The 22732-nt window shown below is 34.6% G+C and overlaps 1 protein-coding gene across 4 annotated transcripts in view; it reads right to left on the minus strand.

Annotated features, from left to right (window-relative positions):
• Positions 1 to 22732, minus strand: part of PPARGC1A (PPARG coactivator 1 alpha) — an 800952-nt gene that overhangs the window by 438354 nt on the left and 339866 nt on the right. For all 4 annotated transcript variants that reach the window (XM_007496655.2, XM_056802471.1, XM_007496657.3 and 1 more), the window contains one exon: positions 7363 to 7449. In XM_007496655.2, coding sequence (XP_007496717.1) covers positions 7363 to 7449 — 87 coding nt within the window. The remainder of the gene's footprint in view (positions 1 to 7362; positions 7450 to 22732) is intronic.

Consider the following 22732-nt stretch of genomic DNA (forward strand, 5'->3'; position numbering starts at 1 on the left):
ACCAGTCATCATTTCTCCATTTTGACACTGAAAAACTTTAATTTCTATCTTTTTGACATTTCACCAAAGAAAAGTGTTTGCATGTTCACAATTCTACTGAATCAGCAATTTTATCTCCATATTCCAGATGTCAAAAGATTTTTCACTGCATTTCCAATAAAGTGTGTATATTTTGAAAAAGCAAATCTGCTTTAGTACAAATTAAGAAAATTATTGTTGTTTTTCTTATCTTTAGATTTACACTTGATATTTTAAAATTTATTAATTTCTAGAGGATTTTATATTATATGTAGGATTTTTTAAAATCTTGCATTGAATATTAGTTTTTAAATCAATACAGTTTCATATTATCTATCAGGAGATAATATATTTTTATTTGTGGGGGAAGGATGAGGGAAAATTGAAGAGCTTGGGAGAGTTGAGAGAAAAGAAGTAATGTACCTTCCCCTCACAACCCCCACCACAAACTCTGCATCCTGACCAGGCTATGAAATTTATTATGAAAATGGACAAGGAAAATGGAATGGTTGGCCATCATGTGCCTTTGTTAATGCTTCCATTAACTTCTTCACATACATCTCAAATTGCTATGATTTTCTTGTAATCCACAGATAGGCATTCAGTTTGCACATATTTCCCTTTAAGGGTAATTTTTAATTGGCCATCACGTATCACAGTAGAATGATCCAAAGTTAATGTTTTCTTCTTTTTCCCTTCACTGAAACGAATGTGATGTCAATTGCTTTATTCTTTCTAATTTACTCTATTTTAAAAATTTTTACCCCAGGTACAAGGAAAGATATGTTGCCATCATGGAATTTATATTTTTGTTATTGTTCAGTCATTTTGGTCATGTTTGACTCTTCATGACCTCATTTGGGGTTTTCTTGGCAAAGATACTGGAAGCTTTTCCATTTCCTCCTCCAATTCATTTTACAGATAAGGAAAAGAAATGAAGGCAAACAGAGTTAAGTGACTTGCACAGAGTAATACAGCTAGTTAGTATCTGAGGCTAAATTTGAACTCATCCAGGCTTGGCACTCTATCCACTGTACCAAGTGAATGCCTATTAGAATTTATGTTGGTATGTATAATTGTTTATAATAAATATCATGCCCAGTGAATGCTGATCAAAAGGATGTTTTCCCACTTTTTTTTCTTTTTTGTTTGTTTTATATGTCTTCTTCCACAGCATGACCAATGTGGAGATAGGGCTTAAATGATGACCTAGATCAAGGTGCTTGCTTTCTCAAAGGGATAAGGAAATGGAGGAATAGAGTATTTGGATCTCAAAATTTTGGAAAATGTATCTCAAAAATTGTTATTATGTGTTACTGGAGAAAAATAAAATATTTCTTCTTTTGAAATAATACCAGGATTTTTTAAATCCATATATATATATATATATATATATATATATATATATATATATATATATATATATATATATATGAGGATAGAGGTTTCACTAGAATTATATTCATGCATGTATTAAATGTACACAGCAAGCTCTCATAATTAATATTAGCCTGAGACTAAATACAGCCTCATCCTTGTCCTCAGTCTTTCTATAGCTCACATGAGTAACAAAAGCCACATCATATAGTTGAGATGATGCACCTTTCAATAGGCCTGAGAAACCTCTTAGGGCTTTTCTCCCATCACACAACTTTGGGCTCATTTCAGGGACATTTCTTCTTGCTATTCATTTTCCCAGATCTGTGCTGCATAACACAAAAACAGTTTGTTTCTCCTCTCTCCTCCCTACCATGCAATGTTTTGGAGCAGGCTCCTTGAGCCACTCTCAGATTCTGAAAAGCCTCCATGAGCTAAAACTCATCTGTTTGTAATGGAGCTGAAAAAAATGCCTGATTCAGGCTGCAGTCGTATGTAAGCTGCTAGTACAGCAGTGAATTTATTTTGCCTTTCAAGTGTTTAATTGCTCACAACATGGTGCAGTTCTGAATAATCCTTCAGAATTTCATATAAGCTTGAAGGAGGGTGTCGATAGGATGATTTTTTTTTAGACATCACTATCACAAGAGTAACTAGAATTAGTTGAAACCCACCAGGAGACAAACTTCTTAAACTTATCTGGGCCTGACAAGAGTAAAAAGTGTTCATTAATGATTTCATCCAAGAGGGAACGAGAGCAAAGGGAGTCCCGTCACAATATTTAAGGGTTGGTTGGCAAGTAAGTGCCACTTGGAGAGGTCCCAGGTAATTTTCACACTGAAATCTCAAGCCTTATGACTTGATTGTTAGAATGAGAAAATAATATCTAAAACTTGGCACCTATTGCCCAGAAACATGTAAAGCAGCTATACTGAAGCATAATTGAAATATTTAGTTTGCAAAGAGAAAAAGCAAGTCAGAAATTGCTTTTGAGAAGAGACTCTGAAGAGGACCTTAAAAGTTAATTAATTCATTTATATCTCCAGAAAGACTATCTTCAAATCACAGAAACCATGGCTAGAAGTGATAGTCAAATATTTTAACCAGTTTTTAAATGGCTATCAACAGTTATGATTCACAGCTTGTTAAACAGGTTAAAATGGGCATTAAGCTCTCTTATTTGTACATGTAATATGAATCATTCTATAGCATCTGACAGCTGACTTTGTAAGAGTCTTTAAGTCGGAACTAAAAAAAAAAAAATCACAGGAGAAAAATTCCGCAAACTAAACACTTGGCTTAGACATTTGTGGTATCTATGCTACCATTATCCCGTTTTATATAAATTTTTTAAGAAGGCAAAGACAGCTGAAATTAATTTCTCAAGTGAGGGAAGGTACAGCTACAATTTGGAGTTCAGTCCTTCTCCCCAGTTCTAGGCTAGTACAACCTGATTACTTTGCTTCATGAACCCTGGAAAGGAGTGACTTATATATAGCCATAAAGACTATGTAAAACAAAAAGACTAGATAATATTCTTGGCTTCTGTCCACGTGTAGATAAAAATCTCTGGGTATCTTGAATGTTTCTCAGTCATAAACAAAGGCTAAGCTAGAGATCAACGTGTACAAGCAGAGAGCTTTTTGAAGATCCTTTCCCTGAAGTGCTTTTCAAACAGTATGGCAGTTTCCAATGATGCTCAATAAAACAATATTTTTTTCTCTTCTTCAACAAAGGCATAACAAGCTGACAATTCCAAGGGGGAAAAAACTGACCCACAGAACGAAACATCTCTCTAATATCTAGAAAAGCCCTTCAGACTCATGTAAGGACTTTATCAGGATTTTGTGAGGATGGCATCATTGCCTGTTTTTTTTTCAAAGGAAGTATAGGGGCTAAGAAGAACGAATATTTATTAAAATGTTTATTAAACATTTTGTGTTTAATAATAATAATAATAAAATATTATTTTATTTATAAAATAATAATTAAAAAATAAAAATATTTATTAAAATAAAAAAGACACGTTAGAGTAAAAATATGGCTGCTCAGTAGCACAGTGGATGGAGTGCCTGGGCTGAAGTCAGGAAGACTCATCTTTCTGAGCTAAAATCTGTCCTCAGACATTTCCAAGCTATGTGACCCTGGGCAGGTCATTCAATCCTGTTTGTCTCACTTCCTAGTCTGTTAAATTAACTGGAGAAGAAAATGGCAAAGTATTCCAATGTCTTTGCCAAAAAAACCCTAACTGGGGTCATCAAGAGTCAGACACAACTGAAAAGATCAAACAATAATAGGGGGTTAAAATAGATTTCAGTATTCACCTCCTACAGACACAATGCCGGTAAACTAACTAGCTTTTACTAAGAGATTTCTAAAAGTTATAGCACCTCTTTTTGTTATTTTAATAATTCTGACAGACAGACAGACTGGCTCACAAGTCAAATATATATGCCTCCTATCCCAATCTGATAATCAAGAAGCTAGGTTTGTTTGTTTGTTTTTTCCTACAACCTCTGACACAAATATGTCTGTTTCAATAAACCATAAGTTGGGTAGATCTCAACTTTAGGAACTTACAAGTTTTAAGAACATCCGTCTGAAGCAAAGAAGAATCTGGAAGTTGTCCAATTGTAGTGAAATTAGAAACTATCATAGATAAATCAATAAGCACGTATTTACTCAACATAGGAATTAAGGTCAAGAAGGAAGAGAGCTTCCTGTTCAACAAATCCTTTAGGTTACTTTGTTTTGTGATGATTACTAATGCCAAGCCAATAATAAAATATGTCCTGCAGATAGCTTGAGGAAGAACCAGCCCAGGCACTTGACAAGCATTCTTTTCTGTTTGTTTTGCAAATCACCAGATCTGAAAAGAATTCACACTCTACCTTATTCATTCTGTAAAGAAAGCATCTAAGTTTTTGGGATCACCATTTTCTTCTAGACCTCCCTGGTCATGGCTATTTGCCATTGAAAGGAAAAGCCATTCTTTTTAGTCTACTATAATCAAGAAATATGCAGTTGCCTATCCACTTGACCTCTAAAAACTGGATAAATCAATAGAGCACATGTAGAAGAAAAGTTCTTAGTGTGTGCATGAAAATATATCACACCCTCTCTTAGCCCCTGTACAAATTGCTTGTTAAGCAAGACTTCCGGATTGGAGAATTGTTCCTTTAATCTACAAATACTTCCATGGCCTCTGTCCAGCAACTCTTTTCACTTTTTATATCTTGGCAGTAAGGAAAGAAGGTTTTTCATAACAAATTTTCTTCCTAGCCAAAGAGAAGCTAGGGACAGGAACCAAACTCATATTTCCTCAGTATAGAGAATTCACAGATGAGGAAAATCTTCAAGAGCTTAGGTGGAGCCAGGTCTAGAGACTGATGGTCTTAAGTTCAAATCTGGCCTCAGACACTTCCTAGTTGTGTGCCCTAGGCAAGTCATCCCCATTGCCTAGCCCTTACTGCTCTTCTGTCTTGTAACCAATGCACAGTACTGATTGTAGGACAAAAGATAAGAGTTTTTAAAAAGTTTAACGGATTTGCCCATGCTCACAGTCAGTGTATGTCAGAAGACATACTTTTGAACGTAGGTCTTCTTGGTGCCAAGGTGCTGAAATAGCTGTATCTGCCTACTAGGTGACACTTTCTAATTCAGTCTTCTTTATCTTTACTCAGAGAAAATTCACAGTATAATGAGTTCATTTTCAAAAATACAAGTTGTAAGAATATTGATTAACAATAAGAAATTTTGTTTAGAAACCACAAGTTCTAAGTAGATGATTTTTAAAACTACTATGTGTGAGTTACAGAAAGATCAAGTCTGCAATGCATAGCTAGTCAGAATAGAATCCAAAAGTTCGCTGACAGTATGTAATAAATGGTAGAGAGAGGGAAAAGAACTTTGCTATAACTTGATGCAATAATTTTTAAATAATGAGAAGAGAGCCTGGAATCCAAAGTAAATGAGATCCAAAGATGATCTAGCTTTACTCTAAGAACCTGCTGCTTTCCATTCAAACATATTTTGGAAACATCCTCTATTATCTTTGAATGTCCATGAAGGTTTCATATGTGCCTCCACTTGGGAATTAAACTACTGCCTACACATATTTTAATAAACATTTAGGCACAGACATGAAACCAATGGCATACTCAAAGACTCACAAGGGAAGGTTTAATTTAAGAACTTAAATGCTGGAACTGAGTACACCAAAAAGTCTGAAAAACTCTGCTCCATTACAGCTCAATTACCGAAAGAATTAAACCTGAGAGGTGGGTTTTCTCTGACTAATAATTCTGAAAACTAAGATTAGCCCCTTCACAAAAACATGATTTTTTATTTGTTTGTAGAGGATTTGAGGATTCTGAAGGATCATAAACCATCAAGAGGATATGCGTTAAATATCAGTGCTGCTACTTTGGAGGCTGTGTGGAGAAAGCTCAGTCAGGAGTCTCAAAATGCCTATATTATGTGCCACTTCTCTGGCTTCATGAAGCAGGAGACCACAAGAACATAGATGAAACAGTGTTTAAACCAACAAGAATAAAATAAAACAATGGTGGTGTCATCTTCCAATGTGAAGGACACAAGTGAGATAAAGATATAGATATGATTCAGAAGTATTAGTAACCAATCAGCTGATCATGATCCCAATAATTACACTAAACCAGAGAAAAGAACACAATATTTCTTTTGTTCCCAATGGCATCAAAGGGTCAGAAATTTAATGGCATGCAAACTGGATGACATTCCTTTAGAAACTTTCCAGAATTAATACAATGATCAAAATAATTAAGGATAAGGGAGAAGGAGGAAGATCAAGAAAGTACATGCTAATCTGACCTTAGATACCCTGAGGGATCATTAATGGATCTTAAAATTCCTGAAAAGAGTGCCAGGAATGTATGCTAAACAAGAGTTGTGTTACATGTCAATGGCCTAAAAATAGGCATCTGCTGACTAAGTAAGAGCTAAAAAAAGAAAAGGAGAATGTCTAGCTTTGTCTGCTAGAGCCTAGGTGAAAACTTACCCTTGGATTCTTTCATATATGCTCATTTCCTGATAAATTTATTATTAAAACATGAGAAAAGATTGACCCTGTAATCAACTAGGAGACTCACCCTTAGAAACTAAAAGCCAATTCTCCTTAACATGGCTTAAAAAAAAATGTCTTGAGCAACTGAGGCCTTTTTTGCCCAAGCTGTATTGAATAATTCTCTAGATAACACAGGGACTAATAGGAGTCAGGAGAGCTCCCCAGGAAAGCTAATCACTAGACCCAGGCTCCAAATAACCATTATGATCATCAGAAGATGCTGAGCCAAGATGCTTATAGGAGTCAGAGAGGGAATTGAAAAAAAACTAAAGACAGGCAAAATTCCTTGTTCCTGAGGATTTCTAATGTAACTCTTAACAAAATGTCCTCCAAAGAAGCAAATTTGGCATGGAGGACACACATGAGTTAAACAGAAGATTTTGCTGAGAAATGTTAAGAACCTCAGAATGAAATTCTATAACCATGCACTGCCCTTGCCCCCACAAAGTAATTTAATTTCTAAGAATAATCAACATAGCTAAAAGCATAGGAAGCCTGGAACTGTCTTCAAATGTCCTTAGTAACTATGATTGGCTCCTGCAGCAATATTCTAGATCGGTCCTAAATTGAGGTATTAGTGTTACAATCAGACAAATTATTCACTTCTTGGACTAATGAACAAGGAAAGATAAGAGAAGTGAAAAAACTAGGGAGAGAAAGGAAAAGAAATGAACTTCTTGCAAATATTTTCCAGAACAAGAGGGGAAGCACGGAAACCCTGGGTGAACTTGGCATGCAATTTCCCTTTCAAATTCTCTCTCACTACAAGAGAGATCATCCTGAAATGACCAAGGTGGCATCAGAAATGCAAATAAGAAAAGGGCTGGTAAAAGAAAGTTATTTGCTTTTATGGCATATCTTACTTGCTTGGAGGCAAAATCTGCTGCTGCATTTGGACTCCTGAGAGAACGTGTTGCTTCTCTCCCTTCAGGATCTAAAGATGTGACCATCTGAAGCAAAGAAAGAGGCACAGAATTTCCTTCAGTAAAAATAAATCACAGCAGGTTGACAGGAGCTTAAGAGAAGCTAATAGAGAGCGGTTATATTATAGATAACTGAGAATTAAATATTTGAACAGGCAATAATAATGGAGTAAAAATAATGGACACATATTAATAAATATATATATACATATGCAAAGCACTTACATCCGTTATATCCTTTAAGTATCACAACTGTCCTATGGGTAGATATGCTACACTTATTTTTACCCCAATTTTACAGATAAGGAAAATAAATCTGACTGGATTACTTTCCTATAGAAAAGTTAAAAAAAAAGTCAAAAGCAGAATTCATCATTTTCTTCTCTTTGTATAGATTTTGTATGTAGATGTGTACACATGCTATATTCCCTGATGAAATGGAAGATCTTTGAGGGTAAGGATTCTTTCATTTTGGTCTCTGTATTCTCAGTACCCAAGCACAGTGCCTGGCACTATATAGTTGATAAATAAATGTTTGTTGATTAATTCACAATGATATGTTTCTGCTTCCTAGTATAACAGTTTATTCACTGAACCACAGTCTCAGTTATTTTTTAAAAAGAACCCTTTAAACCAATTTGTCAATTTCTTATAGCAACTTTTTCATAAAAGTATTTTGATATAAGAAGAAAAAGAAAGACATTATTAAAACCACTTGACAAACTTAGAAACACTGACCTGAAGCAAAAAGAGCTAAGTGACCTCCCCAGAGTCACTTAACAAGCAGGTGACAAAACTGGAAAAGATCTGCCTGCCATTAGGACCTACTAGAGTAACAAACAAATGGGAATTCTGGAGGAGACCCAATATTCTTCCTCCTCTTCTACAATTAGTGTTCTCTTTTTCCTCCCCTCAATTTCCATCTTCATAATAGGGAACCTTCAACACACATACTGACAATTCTCAAACACCACAACTTCTCAATTCCTCAAATGACTCATTTTCCATAACTTCCCATCACCCACAAGTATTCTGCCTCCACATTCAAGAACTCCAAAAAGCCTTTAAATGATAATCATCTATTATCAGTTCTGCCTTATAATTCCTAAGCTTCTCTGAATTCTCCCAATAGCCTACAATCCCTCAAACCCTCAGTTCTTTCCTAGGCATCAACCATATATGGGATGCATTCTTTTACCTTCTGATCTTGACCCTTGAATAAATCAATTCAACTATATATTATCCTCTTTTATAAAAAAAAAATCTTGATTCTTTATCCTATTGCCAATTTCGATCTGCCAAGCCTCAGCCTTGGATTATTCCTACAATCTCATGTCACAACTCCTATTCACACAAAAAAATGGAAAAAATAATTCCGCTATACTGACTACACATTTTTCTTCTACAAAGTTATATTACATAATCTCAAATGGGTCCTCAATATAGTCAGTCAATCTGTTTCACCTTTCTAATTGTCTCAGTATCATATACTTAGAATAACAGCTTTTCTAAATCTTTTCAATCTCCTTCAAACTTCCCATGGACCTTTGCCTCATCACAACCTCAGCTGAAGATCTTTTTCCATATTTCACTGAAAAAGCAGAGGCCATTTATCACAAGAAGTCCTTCTTCTGACTCTATCCTCTATCCTTTATTCTCTCTCACCCACCATATCCAAAGAGTACCATGACCTATCTTCTGATTTTACTTTTGAAACATCTCTCACATAAGTCCTCCCTCTTCTTTCCTCTGATACTGCCACTACCCTGAAAAAGGCTCTAATCACCCCATGCCTATTCTTTTGTGATAATATTCACACTGGCCACTCTGATTCAAGTTGTGCCCCATTCCATTCCATCCTTTATTTTACTTTTTTTACTCTGCTTTTTTTTTAGCTATTAATATAATCTTCCTAAAGTACAGATCTAACTATGTTCTCTCACCCTTTCAAAAAACTCAAGTGGGTGTCAGGATGATCTATAGCTCATTTACATCCACAATTTACTTCTTATTTGCAAATGTGAGATTTAAGGAGAAAAGAACTCAATGTATGAACTAATATTATGTTGGGACTCTTCACAGTTCTATAAAAGGAACTGAAATCATTTTTCCAAATTGCTGATGATGACTTTCTCCGGTGAAGAAACTAATGTCCAGAAAGGGGGTGACTTACCCAAAAGTTACAAAGGTATGGATTGTCAGGGTTACTAATTAAACTCAGTTATGGGTCCAAATTTAGTGGGTTTTTTGCACTATAATGTTAACTATTATTTTATTGGAACTTAATCATGTAACTTTCCTAAAGAAAAGAGAAAATTAGGAAATATGATTCGAATGGTGGCTGGAGATGTATATTCCAGAATTATTTCTAAAGGAGTGATATCTGAAGACCCAGCTATGGATAAGATCATAAAGATTGGAGAGAAGAAGGAAAAAGAACCCCTTTCTGGAAATAAAAAGATAAGTATAAGACTGAGGAAGAGCAGTGTGTCATGAATTGTGAGAGAAGAGTGAAAGTGGCCAACTTGCATATCAGAAAAGTCAAAAAGGACAAACAGTGAGGGAGAAAAGTTATTAAAAATCATAACTGAGATCCTTTAAATCCCTGAATTTGAAATACAAAAGGCTGATAAGTTGATGGATACAAAAGCAGTGAAGGCCAAGAATATTGAGCACTATTTCTAGAAGTTTGGCAATGGAATGATGCTTTCTAGTTTTCAAAAGGCTTTCAAATGCAGAATCTCATTTGATTCTTAAAACAATCATCTAAGGTTTTAGAAAAAGGGAGAAAATATGTCCCTGTTGATAGGAGTTGAGTAGCTTTCTTTCTTTCTAATGTGACTAACTTGATCCCAAATTCTAGAGTGATGTCCCTGATATTATTAGTTGATTATCAATTAGTCAGCCAGACTTACTTAACTTTTAGAGAGGACTATTAACTAAAATGTCTTTTTAAGAATAAGTAGCACAAAATATTCCTCCCAAAGTCTGTGATTTGAGAAAAATCTCAAGGCATAACAGAGTCCAAAGGAAAGTGGGATCAATTCTAGAATAAATATGTCAAAGAAGAAACTCTTGGCTGCTAGAAGTTTTCTCTCTTTTGTGGGGTTATCTTAGTGTGACTGAACTGAATCTGTACACCACAGAAAGTAATCTCTAAAAAGAACTCTCCACATATGATCTAATTGTTGATGTTTCCATTGTATTTGACTACCACTCCAGGTGCTCCAGAGGGATGGCAGGATTGTGCATGGGCAGATCTACCTAGGGCAGTGCTTAATGTCATGATTACTCTGCTAGAGGATAAGACTGAAGATATAACTGTAATGATGACACTATATTTTATAGAGAAGGCAGAGGAAGAAATGAGTGCCAAGGGGCCCAATTCAAGATCAAATTTACAGGAAATAATCACCATCCCCTTATTATAAACATAGGGATACAAATGACTGGCTACAAATCAATCCACTTGGATACTATTCAAGTATGAAGATGGTGAATTTCTGGCATGTGAACAAGAATGGGGATTTTGTTTTGTGGATAACATTTTTATTGTCTCCTTTTTAAAAATGTCAATAGTACCTAGTGAACTTTCACACATTTCATGAAGAGAACAGGTAGTGAAATTGAAATGTATTCATTCTATATTTTCCACTTTGATGCTTTGTTCAAAGTGAAGTGTTTTCAGAGAAGCATGGTTTACATGTATTTTTAAAGTTTAAATTCTGAGTGCTGAAAAGTTGCAACTGCACAAATATTTCATTTAAAATGGTTTTTTATTGAATACATAGCATATTGAAAATTTGATATTTAGGTAAAATGCTTTCAAATGGTTAGGCAAACCAATAATAGTATGATTTCTACAAGAAAGAAAAATAGAAAAGAAAATTAGCTCTGGGGCATACCTTGTCTCTTCTCAAGGCAGGTACCATGCAGTAATATTATACCCTTGATAAAAATGAGCATCCTAACACTGTACTTTTTCATCTTCATTGGCAATATGAAAAATAATTTTGGCTCCCCTCATAGAATTGTGAGAAATCACAAAATAATATTAGTTTGCATTTCTAATATTCTTCTCTCTCTAAATCTTACATGTGTAAATACAAAGGATGTGGATGAGCTATAGACCAGGTTGAGAGCCACAAACAAAATGTATTGGGTATTAAATACAAAATGTATTATGTATGTGATGAGCTAAAGACTCCAGGCTGACAGTCACAAACACAAAGAACTATTAGCAAATTAATTCCTTAGGATCTTTTTTACATGTATATGAACTTAATGATGAGTCTGTTTGAAATAAGTTCCTCTATCTTAATTAGCATCATTAGTGCTGAAGAGTGATAATGGGCTTGAATTTCCACAGGTATAGTCTAATTTCATTAAGTCTTAAAGGAAGGGCACTGACTTAAAAGAATATTGTGACTCATGGGCAATCTTTTGAACTTTAGAAGCAAGGACAATGATTTTCACAAAAGCTAAACAAAATCCTCCCCGCCAAAAAAATAATAAACATGACATGAATGGACTAATCATTACTCTGAGCTTTTGTTCAGAGTTGAGCCATAATGAAGATAAATTATTTTAAAACGCTTTGCAAATGTGAAGTGTTCTACAAATTCACAATAACAACTTTAATGTGCATATTACCTTTGAGAAAATATCTCAAGATTCTTACTATAGTATTAATATTACATATGTCAAAATATCACAATGAATTATAAGTCATACCATCAACAATATCATTATTGATTGTCAAAGCTACAAGAAACTTCCTCCACTGTTTAAAGGTACAAGGATTTTTAGATGGTGAAATAATGCACATAAAAAACTAAAAATGCACCAACTTTTCTTCTGGATTAGGTAAGAGTTCTAGACTGTCAATATTATACAAAATATTCTACCTCAGAATAATTATTATAGCTTTCCCTTCCATGCACTGGATTATTGCAGGGAACAAACAGTAAACCATAGGACCATAGGATCTGAATTTGGAAGAGATTCCATTTTATTTTTCTTCAAACTAACCCACTTCTTACACAAATGAGAAAACAAAGTCCAAAGATTTTATGAGACCTGCCAAAGACTAAACAAGTACCAAGGAGCAAAATCAGGATTTTAACACAAGTTATCTAGGCTACAGATATAGATGACAATACCATGAAAAAAGAAGCTCTTATGAGAAAGAAGTCAAGAGGCATGCTCAGAGAAATATTTGACCACATATATTTCCATGGGACAATAATACAAAGAGTGTCTTCTTGTCTACTTTCTATTAATGTTTGTTTAGTTAATATGGGATAGATACCAGGGATTTTGCTCTGGCTTCTGGGAAAGGAAACCAATTTAATGCTAATGATCTCTAAGATACAAATTAGGCAACAGGCTGAAAACAGAGGAAAGGTGCCACCTTCTAAACAACCTTTATGGTATTAGCTATGAATTAGCTAAAATGACTTATTTGTACAAAGTTCCATTGACTGATATTCTCAGTTGTTTTTCTATACCCTAAACATCTTTCAAAGTCTAACTCAAAGGCCACCTTCTCCACAAAGCCTCCTTGACTACCTAAATTTGTTAATATTGTCTCACTTTTTTTAAACTCCTTTTATATTTTACTAGCTATATTTCTTACCACATTTTCTTGTCTATTTTATTTATTTGGAATTTGTCATGCCATCCAGTCAGCTGCTACTAAACCTTAAAGAGCACTGGGTATTACTTTATGCTCTGATACTAGCTTCTCTTATCCACTATCTTCCCATTAAAATGACAGTCCATTGAGAACAGAGAACAGCTAACTTTGTAACTACCCCCTTGGTGCAATGCTTGGCACATAGTGAGTATACGAATTATTCATTCTTTCATTCAACACCTAGTATTGCTAGTTATGCTGTCATTTGTATGTCTTTAAAACATACTTCATTAATACTTTTTAATTTTTATATCAGTTATACCATGAAACTAAAATGGACCCCATCTAGAAGCAAGTCACAAAATTAATGCAAAAACAGTACTTCAATACAGTGACCAAATCTGACCATAGTCTATGTTGATACACCCCTACCTCTGGACCAAGAAAAAAAAATATTGTTTTATTATATGTTCTCTGAAGCAGTGAATATGTGTTGAAACAAGGAAAGAAAAGAAAAAAATTAAAGAATTTAAGAATCCCTCTTTGTCCTACCACATAATAAATAATCCACATAATAAATAGAAAAAGGAGATAGTAGTAGAAATAATGAATTGCTAGAGTAGGTGGCCTGAGACTTCCCATTTTTTACCTTCCGAGGACAACCTCAACAAAAAGTCAATGGCAAAATCTGTTTATTCATAGATCATAACACATACATAGCACGACATGAATATTTTCTCCAGGGTTCTAAGTAAAAGGCATGTCATACAATCATGGCCCAACACCTGGTGAAAATATGACCCCCAAATGTGATTTTAAAAGGATATGTACATCCTGTCCTTGGGGTGAATTAAATGGATAGCTCATTTGGTATTTATAATCTTTTTATCATATGGAGGCTGTGAATCTTGAAATTTCTCAGACTTGTGAATGTTAAAAATTTCCACATTGGGGAATTCTCCATTGGAACAATTCCCTACTGGGAACACTCCCCATTTTGACAGTGAGATGGATCAGAAATGGGAGGTCCTCTGCTCCACCCATACTTGGGACTGCTTTGGGGGAGAAAACTCCTTGCTAAACAATGAAAGTACTTTAAACCATACTTATAATGAGGCAAAAAGTTCTTTAAGCCATGCCTATTTTTAGAATTAATACAATGGGGTGCTAAGTACCTATTAAATGTCAGGCAACTTGTAAATTTGCCAGGAGCAAAGAGGTGAAAACATATTTTCCACGGTCAAATTTACTCACCCACCCTTATATCTATCACAATTTATATATTCCACTATTTTAATCACTACAGTTTACAAACTCAACTATTTTAACTCTTACAGTTTATGACCCCAACTCTTTTAAATGCCACAGTTTATGGCAGGACCTATTTTAATTATTATAGTTTATGGCTGACCACGAAATCGGTGAGAAAACCCTCAAAAATCTTCTGTGAAATCTCTTTCCTTTCTCTCTTTATTACTTGCTCTATCAGTCAGTTTTGTTTTCTTTTTTAACTTGACTTCAAAAATACAGCTGCAAGAATGGGTGAGTAAAAAACTTTTTTGATTCTCTTTAAATTAAGCTGTTTTAGATCTTAGCAACAGGGCCCTAAGGTCCTGTCTAGCAACTGCCTAAATTAGGACTAGAAAATCCTGCTTCCCACGTGTTTACTTTAGAAATATGGAGTTATAGACAGTTCAGAACTTAGTTAACAACTGGAGTTTCAGTAAATACTTTGTTCTTTTCTTAGTACAAGCATTGGTCTACAGCTTACTTAACAGCTGGCTCATCACCCCCATGACCAATCTTATAAATACAGAATTCCTTGTCTCTCTGAAAGGGCTCATCCCATGGAACTTATGGCAAAATTTAATTGACATACTACTTTCCCTTGAGTTTTTGATTATTGTAATTTTAATATTGTATTTCCTTGAATAACTCACTTCTCAGTCAAACCAACCAATTGCTCCCTCTAATATTCAACAAATTGAAGAACTAAATATTCGACAGGAGCTTATAGAGGAAAGTCAGGGAGAGAGCATAACTTTTATAAGAAGCATTAACAGAGAGTTAAGAACATTATCAGAATCTCTGTCCCACCCTGCTCTGGACAATAATCCTCTTAACGAACCCACCCCTCCCCCTGACCCTCGGCCTCAGAAAACACACCCACTCCTCCCACTGCTCATGCTTCCGACCCTACACAATCCACTTTAAGTTCACATTCCAACCTAAATTCACACCCTACTTCTGATTTTTCTGGCACTATGGGACAACAACAAACTCTTCCCTTTAATGTGCCCAACTCTTCTATTTCTTATACTTACCTAACTGAGAATGGAGCAAGAAGCCTAGAAACAGGAGTACCAAATAATTCAGATAGCTAATTTCCTTTAAGGGAAGTACCCACTTTTAATAAAAATGGAAACTTGGTATCTGTAAGACATCATACACCCTTTAGCTCTGAGGATTTAAAAAAATTGAAGGAAGATATGCCATTATTTGAGGACGAACCAATATTAATTATAAAAAAAAATTAGAGAATATATTCAGAACTTTTGACCCCACTTGGTTGGATGTTGAGAATATATTAGAAGCATTATTAACAAAGAGAGAGAAAAATAATATCATCTCTCTGGCTAATCAAAAACGAGGAAGAAGAGGACATTATTGGCCAACTGAAGATCCACATTGGAACCCCAATGTTGAACTAGATTACACAAAATTAAACCAGGCCAGAGAAGCATTATTGACTGCCATGAGAGCTTTCTCTGATAGACCAGAAAAATGGTCAAAATTTGAAAAAACCCGACAACATATTGATGAAACACCCTCCCAGTTTATGGACAGACTTATTGACGTAGGGAATACATATATGGACCTTGATTTATCCAGAGAAAGAGACATTAGACAAATACATAGGCAATTTGCTAAGAATTGTTGTTCAGTGGTAAAAGACTACTTTAGAACTAGCTGTCCTAATTGGGACTCTATGGACTTTGAAGAATTGAGGAGAGTAGCAACCTATGTTTATAAAGGTCATGTAAAAAGACCTGAGGAAGACGATACATCAGTGGAAGATTTAAAGAAGAAATTGAAATGTTAAAGAGACAATTGAAAAATAAGGGAGAGACTATAGCCCCTTTGCGGGAATTCACAAATAAATCAGTAACTTGCCACTTCTGTGAGAAGAAGGGCCACAAAATGATGGAATGTAGGACCTTTCTTAAGATGATTGGAAGGAATACGCAGTTTAATAATAGCTTTAGAAATAATAACTATAGAAATGATGATAATGGTCATAGAAACCAGAACAACTATAGAGATGATAATGGTCATAGAAACCAGAATTTTAGAAACTTTAGAAATTATAATAATGACTATGGAAATAACTATAATGAATATAGAAATAAGAACTTTAGAAACCAGAATTATAGAAATAGGAACTGGGAAAATAATGACAATGCTCCAAATGAAGAAAATTATAATGATAATACCCAACAACAAAATATGAGAAATGGGGCTCATCCAAAACATACTCGAGGTGCTAATGAACCTCAGAGAGGTGCCCTTCAGGAAGGTGCCCAAGGAACTTCCCAATATAATGAAGATGATTCTTCTTAGATTGTATTGATTTTGTTGATATTAATTAACCTTTTTCAGTTTTGTCTCCACTCCAAATAGTAGGAAAGGATGAACAAAGAACTTAAGACTATGATTGGAAAATTATGCACTGAGACACACTTAAAATGGCCTGAAACCCTACCTCTGGCCCTATTTTATCTTAGAAGTGGGCCTAGAGGAGACCTACACATCTCACCATTTGTGATGCTTTTTGGACATCTACCTATACAGGCTAAACCTTTTTCCCCTGCATATACATCACTATTACGGGGAGATACTACTATTGCTTCCTATATACAAGAATTACAGCACAAACTGCGTGAACTTCATGAATCTGGAGCTGCAGTACAAGCCAGACCATTAGATTTTTCTCTGCATGACCTGAATCCAGAGGTAAAGTTTATATTAAGAATTTCAAGCAAACTGGAGCAACTCAACCTTCATGGGAAGGACCATTCCAAATATTGTTAACTACTCCAACATCTATAAAAATTGGAGAAAAGGACTCTTGGATTCACTGCTCACATGTGAAGAAAGCATCTTCTGCTGAGACTGATTGACTGTATCCTATTATATGCATTGGAGATAATAATCCATAGACAAATGGATGCTGTTTTTTGAGAACACATTGAATTACTGATTTTTTCCTTATTTTATTATTGCTTTTCTTTTATTTTTTATTAGAATATTTGACTTTTTCTCATTTCTTGTACTAAAGGTACACATAAATAATATTTTTTCTTGCAGTAATAGAAGTTTAATATATATATATATATGTATATATACATATATATACATATATATATATATGCTTGCTATAATGTTAATATATACCCAAAAGCTTTAAACTATGGGAACCTGCCATTTATTGATAAAATATTATGGGACTGTGATTAATGTTTGTATCTGATTCCAGAAAAAGGGATAAAACACAAGGAGCACAGACTTAACCTGAATAGTGCCAAAAGATCACACAGGAAATACTAATGTGAGACTCCAGGTAGCAACGCTTGACATACGTTAAGTCGTAGGACTTCCTTGTATCTAAATTCTCTGAGAAGTACTCATATAAGTACAAAGTTTGACTATCATGCTGGCTCCCTATATCCATGAGAATGACAAAAAAGATCAGAAGAGGGAATGACGCTCCCTATCAAAATAGAATTCTAATTCTTTTTCTTCTTATATTATGGCAACTTCCTGTAGTCTTGGCTACAAATGTCTAAATGAAATATTACTGCATTCTGTCCTACAGAATTGTGGGATAGAAATTACTTTAAATTGGACCTATACAAGGGCCTATTTTGAATTTTTTTCTTATGTTTTTGATCATTTTTTCTCTTCTTTTGATAATTGACTCATACACCCCCATAACTCAACATTACATTCTGAGTTGAACTGGATGTTTTTTAACACCTACTTCAGGGGGGATTGTATTTTAATTTAAAATCTAATAATTTTTGAATTTTTTTGTTTAAGATTGTATTGTTATAAATATCCAAGACTTTGAATTTTGTTCGAGAAAATATCTTCAAGAAAGAAGCTTGAAACTCCTATATCCAGAGAATGAATTGTTGCAGAAAGATGCCAGAAAATCCACACTTCATCAAGAAGATCAAGAATGAACTTTGGATATGGTTGATTGAACTGAACTTTGATTGAACATTTATTGTAAATGTACACATTTATGCCAAAAGGGACTGCCCCTAATTTGGCTTTCTGTCAATGCGCCTAGCAAAACATTGGTTTTGCTTTCTTTTCTTTTCTATTTCCTCCCTCACTATTCTAATTCCTCTTAGAAAAATTGAATATTGTGTATATATATAGTTAGAAATGCATTTAGGATTACAAAATGATTATCTTAAATGATCAATGGGGAGACTAGTCTCCCAATGATCATCAGGGGGGACTGTGAATCTTGAAATTTCTCAGACTTGTGAATGTTAAAAATTTCCACATTGAGGAATTCTCCAATGGAACAATTCCCTACTGGGAACACTCCCCATTTTGACAGTGAGAACTCTACTTGGATCAGAAATGGGAGGGCCTCTGCTCCACCCATACTTGGGAAGGCTTTGGGGGAGAGAACTCCTTGCTAAACAATGAAAGTACTTTAAACCATACTTATAATGAGGCAAAAAGTTCTTTAAGCTATGCCTATTTTTAGAATTAATACAATGGGGTGCTAAGTACCTATTAAAGGTCAGGCAACTTGTAAACTTGCCAGGAGCAAAGAGGTGAAAACATATTTTCCGCGGACAAATTTACTCACCCACTCTTATATCTATCACAATTTATACCTTCCACTATTTTACTCACTGCAATTTAAGGCCTTCAACCATTTTAAATATAACAAGGCTGGATGAAGAATTGAGAAGTGTGGGTATGAAACCAGGATGTTTAGGAGACGGAAAGAGACAAGATACAGATTCTAAAGATTTCCCAAAAAGAATCATTTAAATTCATCCCTTCATTTTAGATATGAGGAAATATGACATCCAGAGAGGGTCACATTCCATCCCTATAATGCTTTAAGACAAAGCAATGAATAATATCATGAATGAATAAGCACTTATGATGGGTCTGCCATATTCAAAGCACTATGTAAAATCCTGGTGTTGCAAACAGACTGTCTAGATATCCCCTTCTCTCAAGAAGATCACAATGCAATTTGGAAAGACAAAGCAGAGTTTAGCTGCAGGACATATGGTAGAGTCCAATAGTCTTATTAGTACATTGACAAGACAGATGGCAATCTGTCAGTCTACAAAGGACAGTGAGAGTGCCTATGATAACAGGTAGATTTGGGAGACTGAAAGGACTGGTGGTGACCAATCTTACTAGAATGATGGTTTCTGGTGACCTCCTGTTCATTGGAGTGGCAAGAGCAGATATGTTGACCCAATAGTGACAGTGGGGTGGGAGGTGAGGAAAACACATGACAGAAGGTCCTTGATGACCACCATTGGGAAAGAGGAAATGAAGATTCTACATTCTCTATTGCAAATCTAGGAATGTAAAGGTTATAGTCCAAAGAGGAAGGAAAAATTAGAAGAAAATACTCATTCGAAGATTTGAATGAAAGGCTTCTTGCTACATCAAATTCTTCTTAGCTCCCCCAGTGGTCATGGCTAGTTAAGGATAGGGAAAGAAAAATCCCAAGGTTCATGTTCATCTGGGATAAAAGGAAAGGTAAACCAAGTCTATGAGGAATCAATGCTCTCAGGAAAAGCCTTGAGTACACATAATACAAAATCACACAGAAGATAACATTTTGACCTAGAAAAAAAGTCTTCTTGAAATACTATCATGTGGATAAGCACAAGACTTATTTAGTGAAATGCATGAAGCTTAGTTCATCTTCCACCGCAGCATGATAGTCTAAGATATTTGTTGAAATGTCCTTTTGCAAATAAGAAGCTAAATGCCTCTCTTAATGTGTTGATGAAATAAGTATAAATTTGAATATTCTACCTACCCCAGAAGGATGCTCTGTGGAAATGTTTTAAAATATCTTCTTTTAAATGGATGTTTATTGATATTCTATTTATACACCACCAAAATTCTGCCTTCCTATTTTCCTTCATTCTCCCAGTAATCTATCCTTTATAATGTTTTTAAGAAGATAAGGAGAAAATATATCATTAATACTTTTTGAAATTGAACAAATGTAGATGAAGAAAGTTCTTCACAGAATTTCAGATAAGACAGTCACCTACATATGCTTTACTCTGACCTCATCTCTTGATAGATGGGAAAACTGAAGCCCTAAGAAGTTAAATGGCCTACTGAAGATCCCAAGTAGGAAGCAGCAGAATCAGAATTTGAACTGAGCTCTTCTCACTGCAAGTCCAATTTTTTCCTACCATAAGAGACATGACAAATCACAACAGTCAATTACAGAAAATAGCATTAAGACATGAATATTGATTAGCTGTGTAATCCTTCCCACCCAAATGAAATGTGTCTATGAACAGAAACTAGAAGCACTTTGATCTAAAGAAATGAACAGTGGGGGTCTTCTAACATCCCAATATTGCTGGTGGGAAAGATTTTTCTGAATTAGAAAAATCTCAGCTTCTCAGAGTTGAGGTTCTTGTGGATGCCTCTGAGGTAATACAATTAAACATCAGAGCAAAAATTCCTTCAATGACAATCTTGACAAGTGATCAATATGACTCCACTTAAAGACATGACAGGAAATTTCTTACCTCACAATATAGATTATTCCGTGTTGGAGCAGTTATAATTGTTAAAAAGTATCTCTTTATAGTAATCAAAAATACACGATCCTAAAACTTCTCCCCATTGGTCAGAAGTTATTTATTAAATACCTACTATGTGCCAGACACTGTGCTAAGCACTGGGGATACAAAAAGAGGCAGAAACCAGACCCTAGTCTCAAGGAGCTCATAACCTAATTCAGGAAAAAAGTCAAATAATCATATGTATACTATAAACTATAAATGGGATAAAAAGGGAATAATTATGATGAGAGAAGGCATTGAATTAATAGAGGTAGAGAAAAGCTTCCTATAGAGAATTTAACTGGGAATTGAAGAAAACCAATGAGGAGAGTGAAGGAGAGAATTTTGAGAAAAGGAAACAGAGTCAGAGAAAATGAGCTGGAGTGTCTTGTTGGAAGAACAGCAAGGAGGTCAGTGTCACTGGACTGAATGGGGTGGAGGGGAACATGGAAAGAATAAACTTTAGCTGAATGATAACTAGAAATACAATCACGATAAATGTTCTAGAATTGAAGGCAAAAGATATTTAGTATTGTGGGAATATTATGTTGAAACAACACCTATTTGAGAAGATGTCAAAAAAGATAACACAGAATAATGGAAGAAAGCAGCAAGTTTAAAAAAAAATATGATGCTCAACCAAAAGTGCATAGCAGCTCCTTAAACCTTTGTAGGATAACGAGGTTGAACTAGATAAGTTCTAGTTATCTTCACTTAGAGTTGCAAAGTGTAAGTAGTCAGTAAAAAATGTTTATTAAATGTTTAATATGCAAGATGCATTGTATTAAGCTTGAGATCTACAGTCACTGAGATCTAAGCACATTATACCTAGAGGAAGGTAGAGAGACAGGGATGTTGGACAGGTGTGTAGTCTCAGAGAACTAGGTTTATGTCCTCTCTGGCATTTACTAGTACCTGACTGATCCTGGGCCAGTGATTTCATATCTCTAAGCCTCAATTTCCTTATCCAAAAAAATAGGGATAATTATATTTATCCTACCTAATCTCACCAGGTGGTTGGGCTGATCAAATGTCTTCATATTATGTGAAAGCAGTTAGTATCCACAAAGCACCATATAAATGTACACTGTAATTATTAAGCAAGTTATAAAAATGACAAAAAATGTTTTTTGTGAATTTGACTTGTTATTTATATCTAAATCACTTTTCCCTAACTTTCCAAAAAATAAGAGGAAGATACTATTACTTTGTTATAATTCATCATTAAAAGAATGAATGAATATCTTATAAACACCTTTCAGAATTGTGGAATATCTGCAACTATTAGTATAAAGCCATTTTAGAGATCATGGTAAATAAATAATTCAGAGAAGGCACAACAGCTACAGAGCCTCCTTAGAGATAAATAAATAGACACAGATAAAAAACAAATTATGCATTTTGATCTTTAATCAATATATAGCTAGGAAATCAACAGAACAAGCAAGAGAATTTTATTTAGTCTTCTGAGGAGTAACCTATGATTTTATTTGCTACAAATTTCCAACTATCGGGGTCAACTTGGGGTAATTACTGCTATCTATGTGATTGAAAAAAATGATAAGTGGATAGAATAGAGACAAAAAAAATATTTAATGCATTACACTCTGCAAAAAAAACTATTTAAGCAATCCATTTGGTAGCATTTAACATTTTCTTCTTCCTTTATGGTCATAAACAGTTCTATTTCTGTAGACTAGGCAACTGATTTTATAGACAAATATATTAAAATAGAAAATATAAGAATATTTTGTTTAATAATATTAAATTTTAAAATAATATTCTTTTCATTAAATTAAGCCTC

The sequence above is a fragment of the Monodelphis domestica genome, chromosome 6 (genome assembly GCF_027887165.1).
Source record: "Monodelphis domestica isolate mMonDom1 chromosome 6, mMonDom1.pri, whole genome shotgun sequence".
Lineage (NCBI taxonomy): Eukaryota > Metazoa > Chordata > Mammalia > Didelphimorphia > Didelphidae > Monodelphis > Monodelphis domestica.